Below are 16,861 nucleotides of genomic sequence, written 5' to 3' on the forward strand. Positions count from 1 at the left end.
GTCTTACTAAAGTCATTGTCAAAGGACTGAGTAAATAAACGTATTAGTTTTTATGAATGGCTTTTAAAACCGATCACCACTCCAGCCTGTATCCAGAATTCCTAACCCGTATTTTAAGAACCTGCTGAAAACGTCCAGGTGAATTCCATACCCCCACTAACATTCATGATGCCCCCAACTCAACTCCCATCGTACCATTTCATTCGCATTGCATTACGTCAGTAAGATCTCAAGTACAGCGGGTATCACAGTCAGCTTTGTAGCTATGTGTACACAAGGCCTTATTTTCCTGCTGGAGTTTGAAGTTCCTAGAAGGTGTGAATTAACGCTGTGCTCATCTCTGTATGCCTTCTAGCATGTTGCTCATGGTTTTGTATGAAGCAAGTAGACCATAGTTTGCTTCCTGGCCTTCAAAGCCAGCCGAAGGACCGCTCACCTGCCCGCCCCGGGCTCTGTCATGGCGATGGCGCCGATGCACTTGCCCGCAGCCATCCGGGGGATGAAGCGCTCCACCTGCTCCTTGGAGCCGTAGTTGGCGATATAGGGCATGACGATGTCCGAGTGCAGACTGAAGCCCGGGCCTGTGCAATTCGAATACGCCCTGGGGGGGGGGGGGGCGGGGAGAAAAGAAGAAGAGAATTTAAAGCACCAAACAGTTATTTTGTTCTGTTTTTTAGTTTCCTTGACTTTCAATGAAAACAACAACATAGTATGAAAGGTCTTAGTTTTACAATACGCTGTCTCCTCCCAAACCAATAAAGTTGCTGAAGGTTTTCTTAGTTTTGACTATTCTTTTCATTTCTGGCTCTAACATAATAAAAGTACTTTAATGAAGCTCAATGAACACCTTTAGTGAATTAAACGATGAAACATTAAAAATATTAATCACCTACAACTGTATTCTCTAACACAGCAACTATTTTCGTTTTGTCAAATTACCTTTATCATAACAATAGATTCTAATATAGCTGCAGTCATGGCATGAATTTTGCACTTATCTGTATTTTTAAATTATAGGGGGGAAATCTCATTTTTTTTTACATAGTTGTTGTAATAATAATCTTCAATAGCTATAAAATATTACAAATTGTTTATGTACCATAATTTACACCTTTTTAATTCTTCCACTGCCAGACATTTAGAGTGCTTCCAAATTTGGGGGATTATGATCTAACATGATAATTATTTTTCTATATATCTGATATATTTTTCCATTACATTATTTCCTTAAGTTAAATTCCCCATAGTGGCATCCTAGATCAAAGAGCAGAAGCATTTTCAATTTTTATATGTATCCATATTTTTAATCCCCAAACATTCATTGTTCTACTTTATAATGTCACCAACAGTATATGAGTAGGCCACTTTCACTGCAACCTTGTTAGCACTGGGTATTACAATTTCTTGTTTTTACTAACTTTTGTAGATACTCACAGTTAATTTAATTTACATTTGATTGGAAGTGAGGATAAACTTTTTTATTTGTTTTGTTATTTTTCTTGTAATGACTTTTTGCATTTTTTAAAATCTTTATTGTTGAGACTATTAAATATCCCTCTTTTTTTTCCCATTGCTCCCCTCCACCCACTTCCCATCCTGCTCCAGGTCTTCACCACCCATAAATCAGTGGTCAGCAAACTCATTAGTCGACAGAGCCAAATATCAACAGTACAATTATTTAAATTTCTTTTGAGAGCTAAATTTTTTAAACTTAAACTTCTTCTAACACCAATTCTCAAAATAGACTCGCCCAGGCCGTGGTATTTTGGGGAAGAGCCACACTCAAGGGGCCAGAGAGCCGCATGTGGCTCGTGAGCTGCAGTTTGCCGACCACTGCCATAGGTAATGCATATATGTATACATGCATATAAGGTTGTTGTTTAATCTCTTCCCACCCCTACCACCTTCCCTCTGAGAATCATCAGTCTGTTCCATTTCCATGCCTCTGATTCTACTTTATTCAACAATTTATTCTGTTCATTAAATTTCTTATTCGTTTATTTTGATTTTTAGATTCAGTTGTTGATAGGTATGTATTTGTTGCCATTTTGTTGTTCATATTTTTAATTTTTTTTCTTTTTCTTCTTTTTCCTCTTCCTAAAGAATGCCCTTCAACATTTCATATAATACTGGCTTGGTGATGAACTCCTTTAGCTTCTTCTTGTCTGTGAAGCTCTTTATCTGACCTTCAATTCTAAACAATAGTTTTGCTGGGTAGAATAATCTTGGTGTAAGTCCTTCCTATTCATCACTTTGAATATTTCTTGCCACTCCCTTCTGGCCTGCGTAGTTTCTGTTGAGAAATCAGCTGACAGTCATATGGGCATTTTCATGTAGATAATTAGCTGCTTTTAAGATACTTTGTCTTTAGCACTTGGCATTCTAATTATGACGTGTCTTGGTGTGGTTCTCTTTCAGTTCCTCTTATTTGGGACTCCCTGTGCTTCCTGGACTTATCAGTCTATTTCTTTCACCAGGTAGGGGAAGTTTTCTGTCATTATTTCTTCAAATAGGTTTTCAATATCTTGCTCTCTCTCTTTTTCTGGCACCCCATAATTTGGATGTTGGTATGCTTAAAGTTGTTCCAAAGGCTCCTTATACTATCTTCATATTTTTGGATTCTCATTTCTTTTTGCTCTTCCAGTTGGGTTTTTCCCCCCCCCTCATATTTTAAATCATTGATTTGATTTTCAGAACCTTCTACTCTACTGTTGAATCCCTGCATATTATTCTTTATTTCAGTAAGTGTATGCTTAATTTCTGACTGGTCCTTTTCCATATTTTTAGAGGTTTCTAGCAGATTCTTGAGTAACCTTATAACTATAGTTTTAATCTCTATACCCAAAAATTTGCTTTCTTCCATTTCTCTTATTTGTGATATGTTTATTTGTCTCTGCATTTTGGCTAATTCCCTATGCTTGTTTCAATGTATTGGGTAGAGCTGCTATGTTTTCTTGCATTGATAGAGAGGCCTTGGGTAGTAGGTGTTCTATAGAGCCCAGTGACTCAGCTTCCCTAGTCATCTGAGCTGGGAACTCTAGGTGCACTCCTTTGTGGACTGTGAGCACAGTCTTGTTGTAGTTGAGATTTTATTGCCATTGGTGTCACTGGGAGGAATTGACCTCCAGGCCAGTTGGCTGTGGGGGCCAGCTCTCATTCCAGTGGGAGAGCTGCTGTGCAAGAAACACACTTATGGAGCAGGACTTGCTTCATTGGGCTTTGGTGCTCACTGAGCCTGCCCCTTGAGTGTGTTGCTTATGGATGTGTAGAGTTGTAAACTGTTATGGTCTGACACTGACCACTGGGTACACTGGCTCTTAGATCTCCAGGGAGGTGCAAAGTCAGCCACTTCAGGGGCCACTGAGCAGGAGCTACAGAGAGAAGAGCAGATTCCTCCTCTTTGTATCAGGTTTAGAAGTGCCCGGATGAGGCCCAGCTGTGAACAAGGCAGGCTGGTGCTGATGCCAGGTTTAGGGCTTTTTTATTGATAGGTTTGTGGCTCCCTGACCCAGCTGCAGCTTGTCTGAGATTTTAGCCTGAACAAGGACAGGCCATTTATATGCAACAGCCGTTGCACACAGCTAGGGTGGATTTGTAAATTGGATGAGGTGGCGTCTCAGGGAACCACCAGGGAAGAGCAAACAGAAATGGCTGCCAGTCATCCCTGCTACAGGGGAGGTCCCAGCATAGGGACAATGATCCCTGCGAGCACCTCCATCTGGGAGAAAGTCGCCCCCAAGTTCCTGTTTCGATGCCAGACAATCCAGTCCCTCTTCATATGTGCCCGTGTTTCCCAGAGCCTCACCCTGGAGCTGGAGCTCAGAGGAAGCAGGACCTTGTAAGTTCAGTTCATGGTGCGGGCCTTTTAAGAGGAACAGCTGGGTCTCCAGCAGCCTCTGTTTCACTGAGCCCCAATCTGCACTGGTTTCCACAGATCATAGGGACTTCTTTTCCCAGGTCTGGGGCCCTGGGCTGGGGTTCTGGTGGTGGGTTTGGAGCCCCTTGTTTCTCTGGGCGGCATCCCCACAGACAATCTCCCTCCCAATTAATAAAGAGGCACATGTGGTGCCAGACCAACCCGCTCTGGCCTCCGCACCTCCTACCAGTTTCAGTGTGCTTTCTTCTTTACTTCCATCCAGCCAGCTTTTCAGGGGTTCTGGATGATGGTTATTCTGTATTTTAGTTGTAATTTTTATGTGGTTGTGGGAGGCAGCAAGTACAGGTATTTGTTTACCTATGCCACCATCTTCCTACTGGTCCTTGAGCTTTTTTTCCATCTCAAAAAAAGCCCATCTGCATTTCTTTTTTTTTTGCTGAATTTGTTGGTTTAAATCTTTTGCCCATGTATCAACCAAAAATATTTGTTTTTGTATTGTAAACTTTTAGTATATTTGATAGAAATGTTTTTCCACTCTTCTCTTTCAAGTATCTTTTCAAAGAGATAAAAGTGACCAAAGGGGTCAATTACAAATAAAACTCCCTCTTTCATTTCCAATAGCACCCGTTTAAATAACATAAAAGCGAATTTTCCTACCTTCCCCCATTTAAAAAACATGCCAGAGTATGTGGGCGGTATATGAACCTTCACGTTTTACACTGAATTTCCAATCCCGGGAAAAGATTAGAAGGCATTCTTTCTACTCTCAGGAAAGTGAGCGGTGTGCTCACAAACACGACTCAACTTCCTGTGTTCCCGTACTTACTGCTCCTCCCAAACCACAGCTGCGGAGTACAGGTCCCCGCCGATGCCGCCGTGCTTCTCGGCGATGTTGACCCCGAGCAGTCCTTGTTTTCCGGCTTTTTCCCAAAGCTCCCTGCTCACTTCTCCAGTTTTCTCCCATCTGCAAAAGAGAAACGTTGGAAAATCAGAAAAGCTTTTCCGCCCCCTCACCCCCCATATGATTTTAAAAAGCGACAAGTGACATTCATGAACAATTTTGTGCCTAAATGCTCTTTTAATGTAAGGTAATTTGTTGATGTCATCCATACCCTTCTATTTGCACCAGATTTGTTTATTATTTCTCCTCCTCCTTGTTCTCTTTTTTACTTCTTCATTGTTGCCACTTTTTCTCACCTGCTCCTCCTCCTTACTGGAAGGTTAATATGGTGGTATGCGGGCAAGCTAAATAACCATCTCAGACGATGGATAGAGAAAAATTGAATTTATTTAAGGGAAGGGGAGGAGGGAAGGAATACCCAAAGGGAAGGGATGCCCAACACAGAGCCCAGAGACACTGGGTGGACGATGGTAGCACCCAGGAGCTGGAGTTGCGTCCTATGTGCAGTCCCTGGGAAGCTCTTGTCAAGTGGGTTTGGGGGCTGAGGTGGTGGCTGGGAGTGTGGATGGAATACAGGGGAGAGAACAGGTGTCTAGGACACACCCGGTTCCTTATATGGTGTCTGACTCCAGTACCCAGCAAGCTTTTCCTGGCCTTGGGTGGAAAGTTTACAAATGGCCATTCAGGATTATATTGTCCTATAGCTCTAACACCTACTATTTATTGGGCCTGCAAATGGCATCCAGGGACATTCATGGGTGTAGTCTCTCTCAGCTGTGGTTGTGTATATGATTGTGGAGTTTGCCCAACCTGCCCTGTACAGGCAACGGCCTCCTGCATATTGCCTTAAAGCGCTGAATCATGGGATAAGCACACAGAAGGACTGACAAGAGCAGTCACCTTTATTCCAGTTTAAGTGGGAAAGCAGAGAAGCACCTTGCTGCAGAGCTCTGTCAAATGAACTTCTGAAAGGCTTAAAGGTTTGCCTGAGTTTGTGCAACCTCTGCTTTTCTTCTTTAAAAATGAGAATGGACCCTAGCTGGTTTGGCTCAGTGGATAGAGCATAGGCCTGCGGACTGAAGGGTCCCAGGTTTGATTAGGATCAAGGGCATGTACCTTGGTTGGGGGCACATCCCCAGTGGGGGATATGCAGGAGGTAGCTGATCAATGTTTTTAACTCTCTATTCCTCTCCCTTCCTCTCTGTAAAAATCAATAAAATATATTTTAAAAAAAGAAAAAAGAAAAAGTAATTCCTAGACAAAAGACTTAGGAAACAAGTTATGGAGGGAAAGGAAGGGCCTTGGAGCTTGGAGTGAGGAAGCTGATGGTAAGGTGCCTGGAGGGAGGGGGAGAGGGAAGGTGGGGGAGGGGAAAGGCACCTGGCCTGCCCCCAGGAGGGATAGTGCCCACAGACTAGTTATGTATGGCACCAGAGTTTAGTTAGTTTTGGTCAGTCTTACCGAAAGTATTAATAAAAACGTAATAGAGGCTATTTCTAAGTAATTTTTAAAAATCATTCTAATTGTAGGAAAGTACTGGCATTGAGTAAATTTTGAAAACACAGCAAAATCCTATATTAATAGAAATGACAGCTTTTAGTCAATGAGGTTACTCATTCAGTAATAAAAATATTTTGAGGTAGCCTGTGGGCTACTAAGATTTGCATTATACTGGCCTTTGAGCTTTTATGCATTTTAATCCATACATGAAGCAGAAAAAGAAAGACTATGGAATGGACTAATATTTTATTGTCACTTCATGGGTTTTCTAAAATATTGTTCTTAGATTGATTTGAGATTTTTACATTTTAAAAAACTGAGATATAATTGACATGTCACATTTTATTAGTTCAGGTGTACACCATAATTCATTGTATATATTGCAAAATGATCACCACAGTAAGTTTAGTTTACATTTGTCCCCATACATATAGTAACAATTTTTTTTTTCTTGTGATGGGAACTTTTAAGGCCAATTTTCAAATATGCACTACAGTAGTGTTAACTATAGTCACCACATTGTACATCACATCCCCATGATTTATTTTATACCCAGACATTCATACCTTTTGACCAACAATCTTTCTCATTTTAGAACTAGAGGCCCGGTGCACAAAAACTGTGCACGGGTGAGGCCCCTAGGCCTGGCTGGCGGTCAAGTTCCCTGCATCCTCCTTCCCTTGCTCCCTCAGGGCCCCGCCATGTTCTGTGCTTACCCCCACCCCCTCCCCGCCGTGGTCATAGTGAGTGATCAAATTCCCGATCTCCCGATTGAACTACAGAGGGGACAATTGGCATATTGGCCTTTTATTATATAGGATTGTATATTTTAAATTTCATTGACAAAGTTTTGGACTAGCTTAAAAATCCTGTAATCTCACAGCACTCTACTGAAAACAGTTAAAAAGGTTTATAAAGCCCTAAACACTATATATATATATATATATATATATATATATATATATATATATATAAATATATATATAATATATATATTTTTTATATATATTTATATATATATATATAAAATATATATATAAAAATATATATATATATATATATTTTTTTAATAGAACATCGCACAGCATTCTATGAAAGAGTTCTTATTTTACTCACAGGGCGCATTAGGTTAAAGAAAAATGGGCCACTTACTCTGCGTGATGAGGAACCACCTCTTCCTGAAAAAACTTCCTTACGCTTTCCCGGAAAAGGTCATGCTCTGAAGAGAAGATTCTTCTAATTCCTATATCTGTTAGTTTTTTAGCAGAAGAAGTTTCTAGACGATGCTCCCCTCCGGAATGAGAACATCTTAAAAAAAAAAAAAAAGAATATATATACATTAAGAAAATTAAGTAAATTGCTATCCTTCATACCCAAATGAATGTCACTAAACACTATGAAAAATCTTGATCTTTTTTTTCCCTCCAGAGACACTGTAGAGATGGGAGAGTCTGAAGTTTGACAAACCTGTTCAAATTTGAGCATCACCACTTGTGAGAGGATCTACCTTGCCTGGATGAGCTTAAGAAGTAATTTACCCTTATCTAATGATCTCTTCACTTCCCAATTCATAAAGAGGAAACCATGTCTACAACTAACTACATGTGTGAGGTAAGGCAAAATAGTGTTGTCAATGATGCAGATTAAATTACATAAGATTCAATTATTACAATAAAATAATACTATGAAGACTTCATGTCATGTACCATGTTTACAATAACGCAACTCTCTCCAAATTAATATTTTTTCCAGAATCCTGTAATTTCAAATGGCAGGAATATAAGATATAAACTATGTTGATGCTACCGCTACATTATAGAGCCAATGTGGATGTAAATCTAAATCAAAATGCCCACCAACCTTTATAAGGATTATTGTGGAATTACTCAGGATCTTCAGAAACAGATCCTTCCCTCCCCCCTATACTAAGCTTAAAATCAGATGCTATGTGGTTCCTTGGTCTTCAGACTTCCCCCTCCCCATGCAAAGTACTCTTAAAAAGATTTTCAAAACATACGTATCACTTTGTACATGTTCAAGCTCCCATCTAAAGGCCATTTTATCATTTATTCAAATGTTGCCAAATGTTTCCCTATTTTGCACACATTTCTGTTTTGGGTTTCTCTCTTCCTTAAGTCTCTGTCCACAAAAGACCCAGTCTTGTTTATTGGCAATGCACTTGTTTCAATCTTTTTTTTTTTCTTCTTCCTGAAATGGATTATTTTGTTCCACTTTATGTATCTTTGCTTAATGCTATAGACTGAATTGTGTCTCCATCCAAATTCATTTCTTGGAACTCTTAACTCCCAACGTGATTGTATTTGGTGATAAGCTTTGAGGAGGTAATTCTAGTTTAAAGATGTCAAGAGGATTGATGGGCTTGGAAGAGGAAGAGCAAGATCTCTCTCTGTACAAAAGCCCCAAGGGAAGGCCGTATGGGGACACAGGGAGAAGGCAGCATCTATAAACTGGAAAGTCCTTTCTAATATTTGAGTTGGCCAGCATGTTGGTCTTGGACTCTTCAGCATCTAGAATAAGGAGAACTACATTTTTGTTGTTTAAGCCACCCAGTCTATGGTGTTTTGTTATAGCAGCCTGAGCTGACTAATACACTTCACATACATTTTGTGCCATTTTGTTTTACATTTGTCTTTTATGTGCTTTAGTTGGTTAATACAATCTGAGAGGACTTTCAAGTGATAACCTTCAGTGGTGAAAATTTAATACTACAATTTCTATACTTGGTTTTTTGTCTTCATAAAAAAGGTTCTGTCTGGGGAACTTATATGCATCTACGATGGCCCATGGGCACAGACAATAGTGTGGTGAAGGCCTCGTAAGAGCGGGTCAACAGGAAAAAAAGAAGGGGGGGTGGGAGGGGACATTTGTAATGCTTTCAACAATAAAGATAAATTTTAAAAATGTGCAGGGTACCACCGAAACTGGTTTGGCTCAGTGGATAGAGCGTCAGCCTGCAGACTGAAGGGTCCTGGGTTCGATTCCGGTCAAGGGCATGTACCTTGGTTGCGGGTACATCCCCAGTGGGGGATATGCAGGAAGCAGCTGATCCATGTTTCTCTCTCAGCAATGTTTCTAACTCTCTATCCCTCTCTCTTCCTTTCTGTAAAAAAATCAATAAAATATATTTTAAAAAATAAAAATGTATGGGATACAACAGTGAGTAAAACAAAAATCCCTGTCTTCAGGCTTACTTTCTAGAAGGGGAGACTGAATGATGTAAATTATCAATAAACGAAAGAAGCAAATTACTGGTATATAATACTAGAAGCCCTATGCACGCAATTTGCCCAGCCCAGCCTGCACCCTCTTGCAATCTGGGACCCTTTGGCTGATGGTCGACTGCCGGTTGATGTCCCTGCAGGATCAGGACTAAACTGGCAGTCAGACATCCCTCTTGCAATCCAGGACCGCTGGCTCCTAAATGCTCGCTCACCTGCCTGCCTGCCTGCCTGCCTGATTGTCTCTAACCACTCTGCCTGCCTGCCTGCCTGATTGTCTCTAACCACTCTGCCTGCCTGCCTGCCTGATTGTCTCTAACCACTCTGCCTGCCTGCCTGCCTGATTGTCTCTAACTACTCTGCCTGCCTGCCTGATCACTCCTAACCACTTACCTGTCTGCTTGCCTGCCTGGTTGCCCCTAACCACTCTGCATGCCTGCCTGCCTTCCTGTCTCATCACCCCTAGCTGCTTGCCTGCTTAATCGCCCCTAACCACTCTGCCTTGGCCCTGCTACAGTGGCTTCATCCGGAAGTATGTCCAGCATGACATCCGGAAGGTTGTTCGGCTGTCCCGTCTAATTAGCATATTATGCTTTTATTATCACAGATATTAGAAGGTAATAAGTACTGGAGAAAAGAACAGTAGAGCAGGGGTCACGCTGTGTGTGTCTGGAACAGGGCGAAAACAAAGGTTGCCGAGTGAAGTGCGGTGAGGACAAATTAAGTTAGAAAAACAGATTTGAGCAAATATTTAAAGATGCTAGATTTAGCCAAGCAGATTGCAGACATAAAACAATGTTCGACCAAGAATAAAATTAGAGCAAAGGCTGTGAAGCAAGACGCTATCTGATGGGTTCTTGACAGAGCAAGGAGGCTAAGTGTGGACAGAGTGAGCAGAGTGACAGGAGCAGTGACAGGTCCCGTCAGAGGTAACGGGACCAGGATATGCAGGATCCCTGCAGGCCACTGTCACCTTGCATCACTTGGACTAAAAGTACTTGATCCCATCATTTAAAACGATTGGTTCCAATTTCTTGCTGGTAGAAATAAAATTGTAATGAGCCATACAGGTTTTCCTTATTTGGGATTCTTCCTTAGGGGCGGGGGATGTGCTGAGATGAGGGAACCTTTGCTTGACAACACTGAATCATTTGTTAAATAATTAGTAAGTAAAAGAGCAGAATTTACAGTCAAGTCTGCCTGGATCTTAACATTTTTAGTTTCTGTGCTATGTTAAGGAAACCTTTGGAATCTCTCTCTCTCTCTCTCTCTCTCTCTCTCTCTCTCTCTCTCTCTCTCTCTCTCTCTCTCTCTCTCTCTCTCAAGGGGTGTAATTTCTGAGTAAAATACACCAGGAGTGGAGCAGGAGAGTGGGGCTTTCTCACAGTAAAGTAAGTGCCACCCTCTCCCGCCCCCCACAGGAAAGAGAGAGAAGTGCCAGAGAGAATAAAAACTTTTCAGTTCAGTCAGAAGGGTTCCAGAGGGAATATGCGAAGGGAAAGTTAGTTGGAATGTCCACTCCTTCCTTTAAAGACCCAGGAACCTGTCGGGAATACACCGACCACGGTTCCCCGTTATCTGTCCTCGCACCCTCCTCAGCAGCGCATCCTCACTGATCCCGGCGGATCAATGAATGGGTTTTAGGCGTCTGGCAGCTTCTGATCCTGTAAACTCTCCCTTAATGCCCACTCAGTCCCACTAAGGCCTCGGAATTAGTTTTATGGATGAAGAAGGCATCGGTTAGTCACCGCAGGCCGCTGTCTGGTCTGATGGGCCCGCGGCCAGCGCTCTGGGAGCCCCGGGCCCAGCAGCGCCAGGGCGTTCGGGGCCTGCGAGGGGTCCCGCCCGGCTCAGCCTCCCCGGGGGCCGCCCCGGCCCGGGTCCGGAGCCAGAGGTCCCGGGTCCGAGGCCAGAGGTCCCGGGTCCGGAGCCAGAGGTTCCGGAGGTCCCGGGTCCGGAGCCAGAGGTCCCGGGTCCGGAGGAGCCAGAGGTCCCGGAGGTCCCGGGTCCGGAGCCAGAGGTTCCGGAGGTCCCGGGTCCGGAGCCAGAGGTCCCGGGTCCGGAGCCAGAGGTCGCGGCCCAGGTCCAGCGCCAGGGAGTGCGGGGCAGGGGGTCCCGGGCCCCGATCGCGGCGCCCCCCGCGGAGCCTGAGCTGCGGGGTGCGCGGGGAGCGGGGCTGGGGACCCCTTTCGGCTTCTCCCGGCCCAGCCCAGCCCGGCGCCCCGAGGGGTGGGTGCTGCCCGGAGGGAGGGGTGGGTGCTGCCCGGAGGGTGGGTGCTGCCCGGAGGGAGGGGTGGGTGCTGCCCGGAGGGTGGGTGCTGCCCGGAGGGTGGGTGCTGCCCGGAGGGTGGGTGCTGCCCGGCGGGCACTCACCTGGCGGCGCGCGGCGGGCACGGGCGGCCCCAGCGGCGCAGGGAGCGCAGGAGCAGGCGGGAGGCCATGGCCGAGGCAGCGGCGCAGTGACGGCCCAGGACGGGCGGGCGGGAGGGAGGCCCCGGAGGGGCGGGGAGGGGCGGGGAGGGGCGGGGAGGGCTGGCCCGCCCGGCCCACTGAGAGCCTCGGGGCGGAGCCGGCCGGTGGCCCCAGCGCTCCCAGCATAACGGTTCCCCTCTCCGCTCTGTGCTCTCCCTGTTCCGGCCGCGGCTCTTTGCAGAATTCCTGAGCCCCTTGGAGAGCTTCGAGATGGGCCCACACTCAAACCCACACGAGTTTTGTTTTGGTTTTGTCTGCACTGAAGATGGGTTTGCTCACCCAGACAACTGTACACGACTAGTTTAAAAGAATTGTGCTGTTATCTTTTTATTATTATTATTATTTCTTTATTGGTGAAGGCATCACATAATTGTCCTCATCCCCCCATTCCCATCCCAAACCCCTCCCCACGCATGCCCCCACCCCCCTGTTGTCCATGGCCACTGGCCAGGCCCATAGGCACGCACACAAGTCCTTTGGTTGATCTCTCCCCCTGATCCCCACCCTCCCCTACCTTCCCTCTGAGGTCCGACAGTCTGATTGATGCTTCCCTGTCTCCGGGTCTGTTTTTGTTCATCAGTTTATGTTGTTCATTATTTTCCCTAGATGAGTGAGCTCATGTGCTACTAGAAATACACTTATAAGAACAGAAAAGGAGACAAGCCATAATGGTTGTGCTGAGAGGCATATGAGTCAGTCTGTAGTGAGTTTCTTTCTGGGCCAACCGTTCTTTTGAGACCCAATTTCACTGTCAAACAGTTCCTTATGTGTACATGATAGTCATGATATTTCAGGTCTGGATGGTGGACAAATTTTTTTTTTTTTTCTGGCAAAAACTAGTAACCACTTCCTTGGGGGGAAAAATGAAGATATGTTCAGTATGCAAATAAAACTCTTTAGCTCAGTTCTCCAATAGTATTTGATTCGCATTCATGTCTTGCTATTTTCTCTTTCCTCAAGTTATCCAATACTGTTTGATAGTCTACATTTAAATTGAATGAAGTTTGAGCTACTGACATTGATGGGTTTGGTTTTTTTGATACTAGCACATCTCTGAAGGTTTTGAACTCTAAAAAGTTTGCAGGGTGGATTTAAGAACTGTAAGGCCATTTCAATAATTAAGGACAATTATCAAGGGCCTGAAAGGATGGAAGTGAAAAAGAGGATTTGTGTTAGAAATTGAGAACTAACAACTAACTGAATGCAGGTTATAAGCAAGTGGGAAAAAATAGTAAGATTAATTCCAAACAGTAGCACGTGACTATTCGTTGACAGGGGCTGCTCATTCCCCTCCCCCTCCCCCCCTCCCCCACCCAAGGCAGGCTTCCCAGAATTCTGGACTTGCTGACTGGCCTTCTTGATTGCTCCACCATTAGGAATGTACTCCAGGGTATTTACTGGCTTCTTGAACCAATGGGGATAATAAAAACACTACTTTGGTGTGCCTCTGTGTGGTCTGAGAATCCCTACAGCAGCAGCTCTAGTTGAATGGGAATATCTAATGATGAAGTCCAGGATTCTGTATAGTAAACATGTCCTACAGGTGATTTTCTTCTTCTTCTTTTTTTTTTTTTTTTTGCAGGCCTAATGTATCCAGTGTGTTTTTCTTGTATGAAAGCATGTGGCGGCCAAAGCTGGAGCCCAGGTCCTCTGCATGGAGACTGTCCTGTGGAACTTGACTAAAGGTAGGTGAATTCCTGACATGGAAGCTTGGTCTCTGTAGAGGTGTGTGAGTGACAGAGATGTAGACCTTGCAGATGGCAGAAAAGGTGGCCTTGGCAAAGTTGCCTATGGTGGCAGTGTGGTCTCTGGCTTAGGTGGCAGTGCAGCCTCCTTCACACCAGTCATCCTCCACAGCTTATCGGTCTACGGGCCCAGATAATGCCCCACGTGCCTGTGGGGGGAGGAATGAGGTGCAGCAGCAATGGCCTGTCATCTTGCCAGAGATGGAATGGGGGGTGTGAATCTCCATCTCCAGTAGCCTTGCCACCCAGCATCTATGGAGGGGAGGTATCAGGCCCCACACATGGTGGTTACTATCTCTTCGGAGCACTTAGCTCCTAGACTTATATGGCCCTATAGTCCCTGAGGGCAACAATGGCCTTGAACTTGTCCCAGTGGCCAGCTCAGGTCTGCTTTTGCATGGGCCTAGTCTTTTAAGATTTTGCCCCATTTGCCCCATGTATGTTTTTTGGGTTTTTTTTCTGTATCATTTGAGAATAAGTTGGATTCATCATACCTCTTCACCCCTAGTGCATATTCCCAGGAACAGAGGAGTTCTCTTAATAACCATAGCGCAGTTATCACGTGCTTTCACCCTGATAGAATATTCTTAAGTAATCGACAGTTCATGTTCCTATTTCGACAAATGTTGCAACAATACCCTTTTGTTATAATGAATTCAGTTAAAATAAAACACAAGCAGAGACCAACCTTGAAAAGTCCCTGGGAAGACAAAACCAGGTTAGTCATACAAAGTTTCATTTGAACTAACTTGAAAATCAGATGCAAAACTTGAACTATTTCTCAAAGTCGATGTGACATAACCACTGACCAGTTCCCTATCATTTGAGAAAATTCTAATATTATAACTGTGAAGAAGGAACAGTCACTGTCTCCTCACTATGTAAGCTGCTTTATAACAACATTTCCCTGAATCTCATTCCACGTGATGATGGGAGTGCTTCCGGTCATTTTGAGGTGTGTGCAATAAAGTTATATTGATTATTACTTGGGTGATTCTTCGGTTTTACTCTGCCTATTTCTGAGCTCTTGACAAGTGCAACTCTAGCATAGTTCCTCCCAATTTTCTTTTTCATTCACGTCACTTGACATGTTTGGAAGAGTAAACACAGGTATCTTGTAGAAAGGTTTGGTTGTCTTGAGGCTTCCTCACGCAGAATTGGTGCATAAGTAGCATGACACCCTCTCAGTACAATGCCCTAGAAGGTCCCTGAGGTTAGTTTGTCCCGTTCTTGGTGAGGTTAATTTGAACCTCCTTCATTTTAATCCCTTAATTTGCTTAAAACAGGGCCCACCAGGTTGCTTCACTGTAAAATGACCGTGTCAGTTTGTGAAATAAGAACAAATATGCTTCTGAGTACAGAGTGATCCGAGCTAAAATGAAATGAAAGGTGTAGCAAACTAGGCAGATAATTTAGGCAACTCACCCAGTGTGTCATGAATGCTTTGAGCCATTGATATCTTTCTGGCACTTTTGCCTGGGAGTTCTACAAGGCATTCTTTTATTAACTGAAGTGTCAGTTAGGGGCCAGAGTAACTGGGAATGTTCCAATTAGTACATGCTAACTTTAGGTGGTGACAGAAGGGAAAGAAAGATAAGGACACTAGAGGAGGGTGGAACAAAATTATGAAAGGATTATAGAAAACGAAGGAAGGAAGGAAGGAAGAGAAGAAGGAAGAAAGGAAGGAAAAGAAACCAGTCTAACGGAAGGATATGTGCTGGGAAGAAGTAGAAATTCAGGTTCACGATCGGGAATTCAGATTTATACACGAAATTACATGGGTTTGAGTCCTGTCTGCTCCCTACTATCTGTCAGTTGCCACTGGGATTAACTGGGCTGGTGCTTATAAAGAGCATGGCATAGAGGTTGGCTGCACTGTCCCTCTTCAGTTATTGTTGGCCAGTATTTTTATTATTATTGAATATCACACCAGGGAATTTAGATTTGATGTGTAAGGAGTTAAAAGTCCTCATTTATTCCCTTACTAGAGGCCCGGTGCATGAAATTTGTGCAAGGGGCTCAGCCCTCACAGCCCCAGTTTCATCCGGAAGGGTGTCCAGTTAATTAGCATATTGTGCTTTTATTATGATAGATTCAGTAAATGTTGACTTTCTTTCGATATGAAGGACAGATGTTTACAAGATAAAAGCCCTGCTTTCAAAGACTTTGAAGGATAGCTGTGGAAATAAGACTATGAGGTGATTTAACATATAAAACTCCAAGATAAATGCGGGAGTAAGCCAACAGCCCAGTGTAGGGAGCCGACATGGTGGGTGGCCTACTTGATTTGCTTCTTTTCTCACTTCACTCTCATGGAACAGCAGAAAGCACAGGGGCTACAGCGTTCCGCTGACCAAGACGAAGGCTGGAAACCTCTGCTCGTGTCAATGAATTTCTCTAAGCCTCTGCTTCCTTATCTGCCAAAGTGAGATATTGATGGTATCAACCTCCCAGGGTTGTGAGGCTAAAGGAAGGCAAAATAGGCAGAGCATTCAGTCTGGCAGCAGTAGGAAGGAAGTACATAGCAGCATCGTTACCGTTTTACCTGGCTTAATGCTTAGGAGTGGCCACCCTCTTCCCAAGTTGCCAGGGAAACCCATAGACCCTGAGCCTGACTTCTGGATTCCTTACATTTTGGGTAGCTAAAGCCTCCTATCCTTCAACAGCCTCTCTTTCAAAAACGGAATGTTCAGAACAAGTGGCCTGGGTTGGGGCTGGGGTTCGGAAGTGTTGAGTGGATGCGGAAGACGTCATCTCTCAGGGGGAGAAGTAGTGAACAAACAGCTCACCCTGTGGACATGGAAGCCCAGGCCTTCCTGGTGTGCGGGGACGTCAGGGTTGTTAAGTGGAGAAGGAAGGGAAGAAAATGCAAAGGACCTTGGTGCCCATCCCTGGCACAGAACGGCAAGGGTAGATAAAGAACAAGTGCTGGAAGCTTGCTGCTGTGATGCAAGTGGCATCCCAGGGCAGATTTCATGAGCAGTGCTCATGGAGGAGCGACAAGAATAAAGTGTACAGCCAGCAGAGGCGGCCTGCCTTTGCCAGCCATGAAACTTTCTGCTCTGCCAGCTCTCTGGGCCCTGGCTGGTTGCCTGGGGTCTATAGGCACGTGTTATCCCGGCTACTG

At 44.3% G+C, this 16,861-nt stretch overlaps 1 protein-coding gene across 1 annotated transcript in view; it reads right to left on the reverse strand.

Moving 5' to 3' along the window:
• ACADL (acyl-CoA dehydrogenase long chain) overlaps positions 1–12,152 on the reverse strand; it is a 37,017-nt gene extending 24,865 nt beyond the window's left edge. Inside the window, exons 1-4 of the mRNA XM_084893345.1 lie at positions 11,891–12,152; positions 7,431–7,586; positions 4,704–4,841; positions 437–601 (exon numbers count right to left, since the gene is read on the reverse strand). Of these exons, the coding sequence (XP_084749471.1) occupies positions 437–601; positions 4,704–4,841; positions 7,431–7,586; positions 11,891–11,958 (527 nt within the window). The 5' untranslated portion in view covers positions 11,959–12,152. The remainder of the gene's footprint in view (positions 1–436; positions 602–4,703; positions 4,842–7,430; positions 7,587–11,890) is intronic.
• Between the last annotated feature and the right edge of the window lie 4,709 nt (positions 12,153–16,861).

This window comes from Pipistrellus hanaki (assembly GCF_964339955.1).
Source record: "Pipistrellus hanaki genome assembly, chromosome: 8".
NCBI classification, from domain to species: Eukaryota; Metazoa; Chordata; class Mammalia; order Chiroptera; family Vespertilionidae; genus Pipistrellus; species Pipistrellus hanaki.